Below are 14,862 nucleotides of genomic sequence, written 5' to 3'. Positions count from 1 at the left end.
TTGTAATTAACCACTTTTTTTTATCCCTACATGGATAGCTGAGGGGTCTGGATTCCTCATCTGTGATGCCTGCTCACTCATCTCTCTAGTAAAACCTGCTGACTCCTGAAAGTTTGAGATGCAGCTCCTACTCTCTGAGCCTCAAGTAGTCTCCTCTGTTAAAAATAGTAATGCCTGCCTCAAAGGGCTACTGAGTGTGTCACAAGAGCTGATACCTAGAAAGTTCTTATCAGAGTGTTTGGTGCATGCAATAAACATCATGAGGACCACCTATAATTGTATTTATTTGGAAGGGAAAGCATTCCCTGCTGTTTCAACAAGTTTCAAGGAAAGGGGTTTATTCCTAACAAATCAATAAAGTTTATCTTTGAGAAGTATCCTTGACACAAAGGCCTCTGTATTTTCGCTATTTCAGACATTTCTACTTGTGATTGGTGTGGTGGGCGTGATGGTGGCTGCAGTTCCTTGGACTGCTATACCTGTGATTCCCCTTGGCATCGTTTTCTTTTTTCTTCGGCGATATTTCTTAGAGACGTCTCGAAATGTGAAACACCTGGAATGTACAAGTGAGTACAGGGCTCTCAGGTTGGGAGGGCAGTGCAGACTGTTCTGTGGAATTCCTCACTGTTAACATTAGGTGATTGTAAGTTCTGGCCCCTGAGAGTAGGTTTGGCCCTTAAGGCAAATGGTGCTGGCGGCAGGTCAGCTGCACTTTGCATTTTAGCCCAAGGAGAATGGATGTGAGCCCCATGAGGACAGGGACCATTTCTGTCTTGTTCATGACATACTTCCTAATGCTGAGTATCCACTCTATTAATATTATTCTTGAAAGTATTTCTTCATGTTGAAACTAATGTAGAAGGAAAAGAGAGAATTTTTCTTCTCCTAAGGTTACCAGAAATGACAAGGAAAGGAAGAGACCTCAGGAAATATATGTTAGAAGTGATATATTTGAAAAATACATTCTTTCACATGTTCTAGTAAGTTGCAGTTGTTAAAAGTATTGAAAAGATGTGTGTTGGTCACTCAGTCATGTCTGACTCTTTGCCACCACATGGACTGTAGTCCACCAGACTCTTCTGTCCATGGAATTCCCCAGGCAAGAATACTGGAGTAGGTAGCTGTTCCCTTCGCCAGAGGATCTTCCTGATCCAGGGATTGAACCCAGGTCTCCTGCATTGCTGGTGGTTTCTTTAATGTCTAAGCCCCCAGGGAAGCCCTATTGAAAAGATAAGCCCTCTTATTTTCAGGTTTGCTCTTTGTCATTGTCAGTATTTGGGGTGACAACACACTGTTTGTGTACCCCTCTCTCAAAGCTATTCATATAAATGATGCTGAAAATAATCACCTAGGAGAACTCAGGAGGGGGATCTGTTCAGTTTGCATTTAGTTGATTACTCCATTCACCTTCCTAGTTTTAGAATGATCCTATGGGTAAGACTGTGCTTCCACTGCAGGGGCTGCCACTTCAGTCCCTGGTTGGGAAACTAGATCCTGCAAGGTGCAGCAAAAAAACAGAGTAATGGGGAGCACATTTTATGATTAATTAGTCTATTCTATAGGTAATCACAGATGATGAAAAAATTGAATTTCTCTTAATGCACACATTTCTTCAATATTAAAACAAAAATAAGGAAAATAGATTGTTATATATTTTTTTAAAGTTATAAAGCAATAGCCAAAAAGTAAGGCGAGAATATGTTTGTATCAGAGACCTCAACCATGAATAGTTATTGAAAATTAATACCAACTTAACCTTCTAGAAACCAAGCCAAGAACAGACGCATATTGAGTCTCATGCTTCTTTGTATCTACTAAGTGGAAAAAAATCTTACTTCATCCAGTCAAAGGAGTTTTTTAATTGTGGCATTTGTATGTTTTGTTTTTAATAATAAACACTTGAGGTACTTATCTTTATTTGCAAAAAAGGTTAGTGATCATCAGTTTCATAAAATCTGTAGAAGACATTTTCACTCACCAGGAGAAGCAGCTAACCTCCTGTGAGGTCAAATTTGGTGAGGTGTTTGGATGGATGGGGAGCAGTAGAGTCCAGGTGTGTGTGACGTTCTACCTGTATGACTCAGTAGGATGGTAGGACCTGGGGAGGCAGAAGAGGAAGTGATGAGCTCCATCTAGTCTTCTGTGTAGACAAGGCTTCAGATGTTTTATGGTTTGAAGCCGCTCATGAAATGGAGTCATTTAACAGTCTTGTTGCAAAGCAGGTCTTTGGTACATTAACTGAATGACTATACTATATACCTGAAACTAGCATATTATTGTAAATCAACTATACTTCAATATGTTTTTTTAGAAATTGTGGACAATTTCCACCTGATGAGGTGCCAGAAAAATTTGGAGGGAGGTGTGTTTGAGAGGATCTTGATGAAAGAACAAGAATGTCACAGCTAGATTTAGTCTAGCTGTGATTTGAATTTGATCAAAGATAGTTTCAAAGAGAATCTCTCATTCCCAGGTCATTAAAATGAAGCTTGGTGTGAGCAGGAGTTGAGGGTCACATGGAGGATTCCCTTTGGCAGGACGTATGACCACAGACCCTGGGAGGCAGTGGTTTCCTCACCTCCAGCCTCCCTGACTTTCTCTGTCGTGTGTCTGTCTCTGCTTCCCCAGCTCGGAGCCCGGTGTTTTCCCACTTAGCATCTTCTCTCCGGGGACTCTGGACCATCCGAGCGTACAAAGCTGAACAGAAGTATCAGGAACTGTTTGATGTACACCAGGATTTGCAGTCAGGTCTGTAATTTCCCGGAGATGATTTCTAAGGATGGAATGTGCTGCCTTCTGAGGCTAATTCCCTCTCAGGTGGCCTGGCTGGCCAGTGCCTCGATCTGTGCCTCCCGTTATCCCCCTCTGCACACCCGCCTCTCCCACCCCTTCTGCTCAGCATCCCCCCTGTGCTCCCTTCTTCCCCATCATCCCCTGATTTTCTCCCCTGACTGGCTCGCATTGTCCTTGCGTTACTGTGCCCTGTGGACTTCTGTCTCTTTAGGGCAAGAGTCAGCAAACTTTCTTTCTTGTGAAGATCCAGATGGAAAATATTGTAGGCTTTGTGTGCTCTACTGTGTCTGTTGCAACTACTCACCTTTGCTGCTGTAGCACAAAGACAGGCAAAGATAATACATCAGAAAATGGCAGTACCTGTGTTCCAATAAAACTTTATTTTCAGAACCAGGTGGTGGCTGCGGTTTGCTGACTCTTTTCAGAGTGTGGAGGGTGGTAGATGTGATTAAGGAAATAATTTCCACCCACTTGATTATGTTTTTATCAGTGAAGTTTTTTTCCTAGGTAGAAAATTCAAAATTTTCCTGAAGTCTATGAAATCCAAGCCAAACTTTCCAGTAATTTTTGTATTTTGAAGATAAAAATGGCATTTTGAAAGTCACATGCAGATCCTATTAGCTGATGGTCATATAGACACTGGCTTCTAAGAATAAACACTGCAGGGTCCTGTAGTGAGGGCAGAAGGTGCTAGAAACAGTGTGAGCTGTGCTCTCTGCTGTCAGAGAGCTGGGAGCAGTCGGCCCTGTGAGAGGATGATCTTCACGCTGAGGCCCAGCACTGCAGGAAATGCACTGATGAGGTGATTTTCCATCTTCCTTCTTGTGCTCATGTTTCTATTGATAATCTGTGGGTTGATGTTTTCAGCGCATGCTTCCTGGACTGATTCCTCTGTGTCCCATATGTTGTCCTGTGTTAGAACCCAGTTTTCTGGCATCTTCAAGTTCCTTGGGTATGTAACTTTGCTGTCTTACCTGTGTAAAATCTTCTATAACTCAACTGAGAAAATGCTCTCCCTCATGAGAAGCAACTAACATGGTTTTTCTGTTTATGTATTACACTTATCATGGTTCACAAATGCAGCAGCTTGGTTCCTGCTTTTGACGACATCCCGATGGCTCGCTGTGTATCTAGATGTCATCTGTGCCATCTTTGTCACTGTCGTTGCCTTTGGGGCTCTGATTCTGGTAGAATGTAAGTACAGATGTGAATATTTGTGGTATGTTTACAGTATATAGCTTTATTTTTAGTTATTAAACTCTTGTCATCTTGTCTAATATATATACTCTTTGGTTTCAATGAATTGTATTAAAGTGTCTGCAGTACGTGACTCCATGTGAAGTCATTTGTGCTTAATGAGAATTTTTATCTTTTTTTCCATTTGCTTATTTATTTACAGTAGGTCCTTATTGAGGCCATTAAAAAAAATTTGATTGGCGTGTAGTTGATTTACAATGTGTTAGCTTCAGGTGTATACCAAGTGAATTTGTTGTACATATATCCACTTTTTTAAAGATTATTTTTGCATATCCATGAACACTGGGGTGCATGTATTTTTTTAATAATTTCCATTTTGATTAATACTTCAAATGAATTATCTTTTAGAAAGGAATTTCTGTTTTTGACTTTTGGAATCATCAGGAGCAAAAAACAGGTATGACGTGCCTGCTCCAGCAGACCTGTGGTGCCTTGAGCCTCTGCTTTGGCTCGCTTGGACCATTCTTTCACTTTTATTTTAAGTTTTATTGGGGTATAGTTCATTTACACTGTTGTCTTAGTTACCAATGTATAACAAAGTCAGTCTGCTGTGCATACACATATATCCACTCTTATTTAGGTTCTTTCCTATGTAGGTCATCACAGAGTTCTCTGTACTTTTCAGTAGTTTCTTATTAGTTATCTATTTTAATATTTTATATATATATAGTATGTATGTTTCAATCCAAGTCTTCCAATTTATCCCTCCTCCCTTATCCCCTGGTAACTGTAAGTTTATTTTCTACATCTGTTAGTCTATGTCTGTTTTGTAGATAAGTTCGTTTGTAGCCTTCTGTTATATTCCATATATAAGCAATATCATATTCTGTTTTTCTCTGTCTGTCTTACTTCACTCAGTATGAATATCTCTAGGTCCAGTCATGTTGCTGCAAATGGCATTATTTATTTCACCCATTGTTATCACTGGGTAATCCATTGTTTGTATGGCACCACATCTTCCTTATCCATTGCTCTGTTGATGGACATGTAGGTTGCTTCCTCCATGTCCCGGCTATTGTGACTAGTGCTACAGTGAACATTAAGGTGGATGTATCTTTTGGAATTATGGTTTTCTCTGGATATATGCCCAGGAGTGGGATTGCTGGATCATATGGGAGCTCTATTTTTACTTTTTAAAGGAACCTCCATATCTTTCTCCATAGTGGCTCTACCAGTTTACATTCTGACCAACAGTGTTGGAGGGTTCCCTTTTCTCCACATCCTCTCCAATATTTATTGTTTGTAGATTTTTTGATGATGGTCATTCTGACTGGTGTGAGGTGAAACCTCACTGTAGTTTCTTGGGATTTTTTTTGTTTTTTTGTTTTTTTTTCATTTTTTTTCACTGTAGTTTTGATACGCATTTCTCTAATAATTAGAGATGTTGATCACCTTTTCATGTGCGTTTTGGCCATCTGTATGTCTTCTTTGGAGAATGTCTCAGTCTTCTGCCCATTTTTAAAATTTTGTTGTTTATTTATTTATTTACTGCTTGATATTGAAGTGCATGAACTCTTTGTATATTTTGGAGAGTAATCCCTGGTAAGTCACTTCATTTGCAAATATTTCCTCCCATTCTTCAGGTTGTCTCTGGTATTTTTTATGGTTTTCTTTGCTGTGAAAAAGTTTTTAAGATTAATTGGGTCCTGTTGGTTTAGGTTTTATTTTATTTTCATTGCTCTAGGAAGTGGGTAAAAAAAAGCTTGTTGCAATTTATGTCAGAGAGAGTTCTCCTTTTGTTTTCATCTAAAAGTTTTGTAGTCTGGTCTTACATTTATGTCTGTAATCCATTTTGAGTTTATTTTTGTGTAGGGAATTTGGTGTTAGGGAATGTTCTAATTTTATTCTTTTACATGTAGCTGTCCAGTTTTCCCAGCACCGGTTATTGAAGAAGCAGTCTTTTCTCCACTGTATATTCTTGCTTCCTTTGTCATAGGTGACACAGGCGCTTGGGTTTATCTCTGGACTTCTGTCCTGTTCTGTGGGTCTGTGTTTCGGATTTTGGTGCCTCTAGCATTTGGTGCCACTTTCAGTTACTGTAGCTTGTGGTATAGTCTGAAGACAGGGAGCATGATTCCTCCTAGCTTCACTTTTCTTTTTTTCCTCAAGATTACATTGGCTATTCATGGTATTTTGTGTTTCCCTACAAAATATAAACTTTTTTGTTCTAATTCTGTGAAAAATGCCATTGGTAATTTGATAGGGATTGCATTGAATCTGTAGATTGCTTAAGTAGTTTGTTTGTTTGTTTATAGTAGGTCATCATGGAGATCTTTTATCATTTTGTCTTTCTTTGAATGGGTTGAGATCTATATAACTGTAGCAAGATGACCTTCTGAATATCCCAGGTAGTGTCCCATAGTTGGATAGAGAGAACCAAGTTTACTATTAAGTTCTCTGTACAGCTTAGGTTAGCAAAGAGTCGGATATGACTGAGTGACTGAACTGACTGACTGAACTGACAGCTTAGGTTATAGGTTTAACTTTACGGCTATTTGGATCTCTTGACTGTAGCGGTCTCGTGTACTGGTGTGAGAGAGTCTCTGTAACAAAAACAGTATCCTTACTGCTGTATGGGTCACAGATGAGCAGTTGTTGGAATGTGTGGCATGAATTCACCATACCTCACTATTCCATAGCAATAACCCTGAATCACAGTCTTTAATAATGCAAAAATGAGAGTAATATTTTAGATTTTAAAGCACTGCCTTGTTTTGCAAACCCCATTGCCTCGTTTTTATGATTTCAACTGCAGCTATGTTGGACATTCAAAGTGAAATTACATAATGATAATTGAAGCATATGGACAAAAATCTGAACAATGACATCCTCACCTATATTACACTGTCAAGGGTACCTCAATCCAGGTGGAATTAATATGATAAAGGACAAAAATGGAAAGGACCTAGGAGAAGTAGAAGAGATTAGGATGAGTTGGCAAGAATACACAGAACTGTACAGAAAAGATCTTAATGACCTGGATGGCCATGATGATGTGGTCACTCACCTAAGCCAGACATCCTGGACTGTGAAGTCAAGTGGGCATTAACTTTAAAGCATTACTATGAGCAAAGCTAGTGAGGGTAATGGAATTCCAGCTGAGCAATTTAAAATCCTAAAAGATGATTCCGTTGAAGTGCTGCACTCAATATACCAGCAAATTTGGAAAACTCAACAGTGGCCACAGGATTGGAAAAGGTCAGTTTTCATTCCAGTCCCAAGGAAAGGCAATGCCAAAGAATGTTCAAACTATCATGCAATTGCACTCATTCTGCATACTAGTAAGTTTATACTCAAATCCTTTCAAACAAGATTTCAACAGTACATGAACCAAGAACTTTCAGCTGTACAAGCTGGATTTACAAAAGGCAGAGGAACCAGAGATCAAATTGGTTAATATTCACTGGATCATAGAGAAAGCAAGGGAATTCCAGAAAAACATCTGCTTCATTGACTATGTGAAAGGCTTTGACTGTGTAGATCACAACAAACTGTGGAAAATTCTGAAAGAGATAGGAATACCAGACCGTCTTACCTGTCTTCTGAGAAACTTGTGTGCAGATCAAGAAGAAACAGTTAGAACTGGATGTAGAACAATGGACTGGTTCAAAATTGGAAAAGGAGAATGACAAGGATGTATATTGTCACTATGTTTATTTAACTTATATGCAGAATATATCATGCAAAATGCTGGTCTGGATGAAGCTCAAGCTGGAATCAGGATTTCTGGGGGAAGTATCAATAACCTCAGATATGGAGATGATAGCACTCTAATGGAAGAGCGTCTTGATGAAACTGAAAGAGCAGAGTGAAAAGCTGGCTTAAAACTCAGGATTAAAAAAACTAAGATCATGATATCTGGTCCCATCTGGGGGAAAATTGAAAGCAGTGACAGATTTTATTTTCTTCGGTTCCAAAATCCACTTCAAACTGTGAATGCAGCCATGAATGAAAAGATGTTTGCTTCTTGGAAGGAAAGCTATGACAAATCTAGACAGAATATTACAAAGCAGAGACATCATTTTGCCAGCAAAGGTCCTTATTATGAAAGCTATATTTTTTCCAGTAGTCATGTAAGAGTTGTCAATGAATGTTAACAGTTGGGTCATTAAAAAGGATGAGGGCTGAAGAATTGATGCTTTCAAGCTGTGGTGTTGGAGAAGACTCTCGAGAGTCCTTTGGGCTGTAAGGAGATCAAATCAGTCAATCCAAAAGCAAATCAGCCCTGAATATTCACTGGAAGGACTGATGCTGAAGCTAAATCTCCAGTACTTTGACCACCTGATGCAGAGAGCTGAGTCATTAGAGAAGACCCTGATGCTGGGAAAGATTGAAGGCAGGAGGAGAAGCGGGTGGCAGAGGATGAGGTGGTTGGATGGCATCACTAACTCAATGGACATGAGTTTGAGCAAACTCCGGGAGATAACGAAGGACAGGGAAGCCTGGTGTTCTGCAGTCCATGGCGACACAAAGTCAGATATGACTTAGTGTCTGAACAACAACTTTGTTCAGTTTAGTTCAGTTCAGCTGCTCAGTCACGTCCAACTCTTTGTGACCCCATCCATGAACCACAGCATGCCAGGCCTCCCTGTCCATCACAAACTCCTGGAGTTTATTCAAACTCATGTCCATTGAGTCGGTGTTGCCATCCAACCATCTCATCCACTGTCATCTAACAGCTTTGTTAGTTCTTTCTAAATTCATAATATTTTAAAAAATTTTACTTATTTATTTGGCTGTACTGGGTCTTAGTTGGGGCACACAGGATCTTCAGTCTTAGTTGTAACAGGCAGGACTTTAGTTGCAGCATGTGACCTCTTAGTTGTGGCATGTGGAGTCTAGTTCCCTGACCAGGGATTGAACCAGGGCTCCTACATTGGGAACTCAGAGTCTTAGCTATTGGACCACCAGCAAAGTCCCTCATAGTGTTTTTTTTTTTTTTTTTTTTTTTTACTATATTATTGTCTCAAACAACAGAAGTAGTATTATGAGTAATACTATAATTACATGCAAATGATTTAAATATTTTAAAAGAGTCTTCTCACACTGTATATAAAATAGATAACTAAAAAAAGATCTCCTGCATAGCACAGGGAACTCTATTTAATACTCTGTAATGACATATGTGGGAAAATAATTTTAAAAGAGCAGATTGCATGTATGTCTGGCTAATTCACTTTACTGTACACCTGAGACTAACACAACTTTGTAAATCAACTATTACTCCAATAAAAATCATAAAAATAAAGGAGTCTTCTTTGTAGAGTGACAGAAGGAACTATGTGAGGGGTTGAAAAGTAGACTAACTTTCTTCTTCTTCCTCATTTAGCTTTGGATGCTGGGCATATTGGGCTGGTCCTGTCGCTCACCATCACACTTACCAGGATGTTCCAGTGGTGCGTCAGGCAAAGTGCGGAAGTTGAGAACATGGTGATGTTTATCTTTCTGTTCTTAGTCTTTTCAGTCTCCTTGCTGTTATTTGACACAAAAGCAATTCTTATGTAAAATAATAAGCTGTTATATTTACATCATTTTACAAAGTTTTTTTTACATTCTCTTCCATCTTCTTAAGGGCTTGCCAGGTGGCTCAGATAGTAAAGAATCCGCCTGCAATGCAGGAGCCACAAGAGACTTAGGTTCCATCACTGAGTTGGGAAGATCCCCTGGAAAAGGGAATGGCTACTCCAGTATACTTGCTTGGGGAATCCCCATGGACAGAGGAGCCTGGCAGGCTACAGTCCGCAGGGTTGCAAAGAGTCAGGCATGACTGAGCAACTTTCACTTTCACTTTCCATGTGTTAAAGTTAATGTAAAATAAAACATAATACATATTTTTCTCAGTCATATGTATGCCATGTCAGAAGGTTTTGTATTCATCACAAACTGTCTTCAAATACAATAAATGTCTCTGTAGGAGGGAGGTTCTGAAATTCTGGAGACAATATATGCTAATTTCTTAGCAGCTTGTTTGTATTTGTTTCTTAATGGGTAATTCCTCATTTTTGGTATAAGAAAATAATCCTGTATTTTGAGGTTTCTTTAATTACTGTTCCTCTACCCATTCCCCCATTTTATCATTTATTCTTGTGTGAGTTGAACACTGAATTTGCTGGTGGTCCTTCTTCCTGGTAGGATAGGCTTCCTCTCAGAATGTGCTAAGGTGTGGAGTCATGGTTGTTTAGAAGACCTTAATTGATATGTATATTATACATTTTTGAATATTTGTACCTTCTCCTAAATGGAGAAAAGCAATAAAAATGAAGTTTTCCCTTATCTTTCTTCTAACAGAGTAAAGTAGTGAAAGTTTCTCAGTCGTGTCTGACTCTTTGCCACCCCATGGACTATACAGTCCATGGAATTCTCCAGGCCAGAATACTAGAGTGAGTAGCCTTTCCCTTCTCCAGGGGATCTTCCCAACCCAAGGATCAAACCCAGGTCACCCGAATTGCAGGAAGACTCTTTACCAGCTGAGCCACAAGGCAAGCCCAAGAATACTTGAGTGGGTAGCCTATCCCTTCTTCAGGGGAACTTCTGGACCCAAGAATCGAACCGGGGTCTCCTGCATTGCAGGGGGACTCTTTACCAACTGAGCTGTCAGGGAAGCTGATAACAGAGTAGAAAATGACTGATTATTAAAATCAAGTTTGATGACTGTCCAGTTCTGTTTATCTATAACATGTGGCCCTTCTGTAGCCACACATTACTAATTGGTGTTTATAAGTATTCTTTTCTTTGAAAAAAAATTTTTTTATTCAGATGTGAAAGGAGGATCAATAAAATCTTACTATGCATTTCTTTAATTTTTTAACTTTAATATAAAATTGAAGGAAGTAGTCGTATGTGAAAGTGTTGATGAACAGGTTTTCAAATCATCCAAGGTCTCATCAGACTCCTAATTCTGTCCTTTGTGGATGCTGAGACCTGGGATGTTCTGAACCATAAAAAAACAAAAGGTTTCATTTACAATCTCTGAACATCCATAAACAAGACCATCTGATACTAACTCATGAGATGTCATACGTGTTTCAGATGATTTCAGTAGAAAGGGGGATTGAATACACAGACCTTGTGAAAGAAGCACCCTGGGAACTCGAGTCTCATCCACCGCCATCCTGGCCCGAGAAAGGAGCGATTTCCTTTAAGAATGTGAACTTCAGGCATAAGCCAGACGGACCTCTGGTATTGAGGAATGTGCATGAATTCTTTTACCCAGGACGAAAGGTTAGTTTAAGCCATTTGCCTTTTAAAAATCCAGCTAAAGATTTAGCACCACATCTGCTCTTGGCTTCTTTGTCAGTGTGTCAGGGGAACTCTGTCCTAATGGATGCAGATTAGATCAGTGACACTGTAGGTGAATCTTTCTTGGAAACTGACCATGGAATGGGGATACCAGGAAATTTTTCCCTGTGTTGTGAGCTCCCTCATGGTGGTTGATGGACCCTGGGATCCAGGGGTCCATCTTAACCTGACCCGGGACACTATATGTGACACCCGATTATTCATACAAAGTCTGGGATGTCAGCCTTGTCTTCCTGGCCCTAACTCTCCGATATCTCATTCCTTTCCATCTTTTCTTTTTGTATTTCTGAAATCTTCTCCTCCCACGGTGCCCTCTGGTTGCAGCCTCCTTCTCTGTCCCTTAGCCCTTCCTGTAGCCTTGTTCTCCACTCACCCACACTGAGCTGCCAGCCCCCTGCCCTCCCCCCATAGACTGCTACTTTCTTTAGCCCAGATCTGAGCCTTACTGGGCTGGATGAGCTGCTGCTGGAACCATAGCATAGCCTCAAGTCCACTCCAGCAGGGACCATGGGGTGAGCTTGTGTCCACCAGAGAAAAGTCTGAATAATGACCCAGTCAACAGTGAGGAATCATGGTATCAGATGGAGGCAAGGTCTAGAGATTGACTCAAAGTCAAAAGTAAATTGATGGGAGCAAAGAAAATCCGTGTAGGAGACAATAGAGAGGCTTGTGACCTGGACCTGTCAGCATCCATGTCTGCTGGTGATGTTCCTTCCACACTCAGTTTGAGGCCCTCAGCTGGGATCAGGACAGAATCTTGAAGAAGAGACTAAACCAGAACAGACAAGGTGGTAGGAAGCTCTTCCCCACCTCCCTCTGCAACCAGTATGTCTGACATACACACCCTCCTGCACTCGGATTGTGTGTAGGTTCTCTCGAAGCACCAGGTCTTCCCTGTTCACAGTGTACATACTGCCCCTCAACCTCAGACACCCAGGCCCTCTGCCACCTGGATGGTGCAAATCTCCTCATTTTCTGAGTCAACCCTAATGCATCTTCGAGACCCTCAGTTCTTCCTTAGTGTCTTAAATATTCTTTTAAGGTAGAATTTATGGTACAGCTATGTTTATAGCAGCCAAAAGTTGGAAGAAACTAAATCCTTACCATGAATTATTATTCAGCCTTAAAAAGGAAGATAATTCTGACCTGTGGATAAACTTTGATGACATCTTGCTAAATAAGCCAGACACGAAAGGAATGAATACTCTGATTTCACTTATGTGAGGTTCCAAGAGTAGTCAAATTCAAGAAAACAGGAAGTAGGATGGTGGTCTCCAGGAACTTGGGGAGGGTAAATGGGGACTTGTTTGTTTAATGGGTAAGAATTTCAGTTTTATGAGGCAGAAAAAAAAAATTCTCAAACTTGGTTGCACAGCAATGTGAAGGTACTGAATACCAAACTGGTTAAATAGTTAAATTTTATGTTATGTGAATTTTATCGTAATTAAAATAAGAGATAGCACCTGTGGCATGCTTTGCAACTTGGAATCTGTATCTCATAGTATCTTGGAGCTTTTTAAAATCAGGGAGCAATCTTGTTTTCATCTTTGTTCCCAGAATGTGGCATTCTGCAGGGCACAGAGAGGGTGCTGAGGGACTGCTGGTTGTGAGGGTGAGTGAGTTACACAGGTGTGAGCAAGCAGGAACCAACACACACACACACACACACACACACACACACAACTCTGTAAATAACGGAAAGAACTGCTCTTCAAAACTCTTACCACCCCACAGACCCATCTAGTGGACAATAGCTGTAATTTAATGAATGAAACCCTTGTAACATAAAAGAATATTCAACTTAATACCTGAATGTTACCCAAGGAACAGCTTCAGTTAGTCACAGGACAAAAACTGGTCCTCAATATTTCCACTTCCATTGTAGGTCAGGAAAAAGGTGAACTGCCATGTCAGGAAAACATTAATCTCAGCTCTTTATACAATCTTGTCCCTGAGAGCACTGTATGTGATGTTTACTTACTCTCAGACAATGTGTCTGTCTGATTTTCTGTTGTAAATGTAATTCTGTTAACCTGTACTTGTCTTAAATTTTCCCCAAAGCCACAAGATATGAATTATCTAGGAAACTCTGTAGTAAAACTTAGGATCATAACAGATTCTTACTTCTTAAAACCTGTAAATCATAGGATCATTGAGATTCTAAAATGTTTGAGGGAAAATTGAGTTTGGAGACTGAACGAATAACTTCAGTAACTTGACTTTTGATCTGTACCTTGGTCCACTCTCAATATCACTGTTAGCTTCCTTTCTGTGTTTGGAGATGATACCCGGGCAGTATGTTCATAAATTGATTTCACTCTGCCTGTGTATAGCCCAGGTTCCCTCTCCTGCTGACCTGTTCCAGCCCCCGTCATTCTAAGACACCCCTTTAGTATTGGATTTGATTGAGAGAAGCTGTTGTCTGGCGTGGGGGGTGGGGGGGCGGGGGCCGGGAACATGGGAGTGAGCCAGCCCAGCAGAAGGGGGGCTTTATTCTCCTTCCCTCATTTCCTCTTCTATCCCAATTCCTAGAAGTTAGAGTCCATAGGAGAGTATAGTAGGTACTAGTCAGGATTTTAGTTCACAGAAGAAATGGCAAGTGAAAATAAAGAACCAGGACTTCCCTGGTGGTGCAGTGGAGATGAATTCACCTGCTAATGCAGGAGACTCTGGTTCAATCCCTGGTCTGGGAAGAGTCCACCCACCGCAGAGCAGCTAAGCCCTGCACCACAGCTACTGAGCCCCCATGCCACAGCTCCTGAAGTCTTCCCTCAGCATCAGCAGAAGCCCCTCAGTGAGAGGCCCATGTGCTGCAGGAGCAGCCCCCATCGTCACAACTAGAGACAGCTCCTGCAAGGCAAGCAGGACCCAGCGCAGCCAAACAGAAAAAAAAATCAACATGGGGTAAATAGGACCCTAGACTTTCTGGTTAGAGTCTGAACATGGGCTGCATTTTTCATTTAGATGATTTTGTGGTTGATTTGATCATTTTAGAGAGTTCTGAGCAATAAAGTATTTTCCAGCTCTGGAGGTAGATTGATTTTGCTTTGTTTTTGCTCACAGCAATTATTTGGATGATACATTTTTACAAATGCTTAGTAGATCATCCTATAATGTGCAAAAGTGTTAGTTTCTTGCATTTTTTCTTTTTTTACATATTTTCTTAAAAACCGCTCCCCTCACTCCCAGATTATCCCCTTCTCCTGCCGGGTTCCTAATTCCCTGTGACTCAGACTGAGGTGCCAGGGCCAGCAGCACCTGCCTCTTCTGGAGCTTCTTAGAAATGCAGTCTCAGGCCCACTCAGACCTGTTGACTCAGATTTGTATCTGAACATGACCTCTTCCATTCTCTCCCATGGTCAGTTTTTGATGAGTGATAACCTGTGATTCCCAAGACATGTCTTTGACAGTTTGAAATTGAACTCAAGAATTCCCAAATCTCTGTTGTGACTGAGCAAGAGGCAGTAGAATGTTCTGTGCCCCTAGATTTACTTACTTTTATGTTCTATAAGT

General features: G+C 40.5%; 1 protein-coding gene across 1 annotated transcript in view; it reads left to right on the top strand.

Annotated features, from left to right (window-relative positions):
* LOC136144515 (ATP-binding cassette sub-family C member 4-like) overlaps positions 1-14,862 on the top strand; it is a 150,191-nt gene that overhangs the window by 88,479 nt on the left and 46,850 nt on the right. Inside the window, exons 21-25 of the mRNA XM_065902421.1 lie at positions 416-566; positions 2,629-2,748; positions 3,877-3,987; positions 9,380-9,480; positions 11,080-11,271. Of these exons, the coding sequence (XP_065758493.1) occupies positions 416-566; positions 2,629-2,748; positions 3,877-3,987; positions 9,380-9,480; positions 11,080-11,271 (675 nt within the window). The remainder of the gene's footprint in view (positions 1-415; positions 567-2,628; positions 2,749-3,876; positions 3,988-9,379; positions 9,481-11,079; positions 11,272-14,862) is intronic.

The sequence above is a fragment of the Muntiacus reevesi genome, chromosome 11, assembly GCF_963930625.1.
Source record: "Muntiacus reevesi chromosome 11, mMunRee1.1, whole genome shotgun sequence".
Taxonomy (NCBI): domain Eukaryota; kingdom Metazoa; phylum Chordata; class Mammalia; order Artiodactyla; family Cervidae; genus Muntiacus; species Muntiacus reevesi.
Note: the sequence above shows the minus strand (reverse complement) of the source record. Positions and strands in the feature narration are given on the sequence as shown.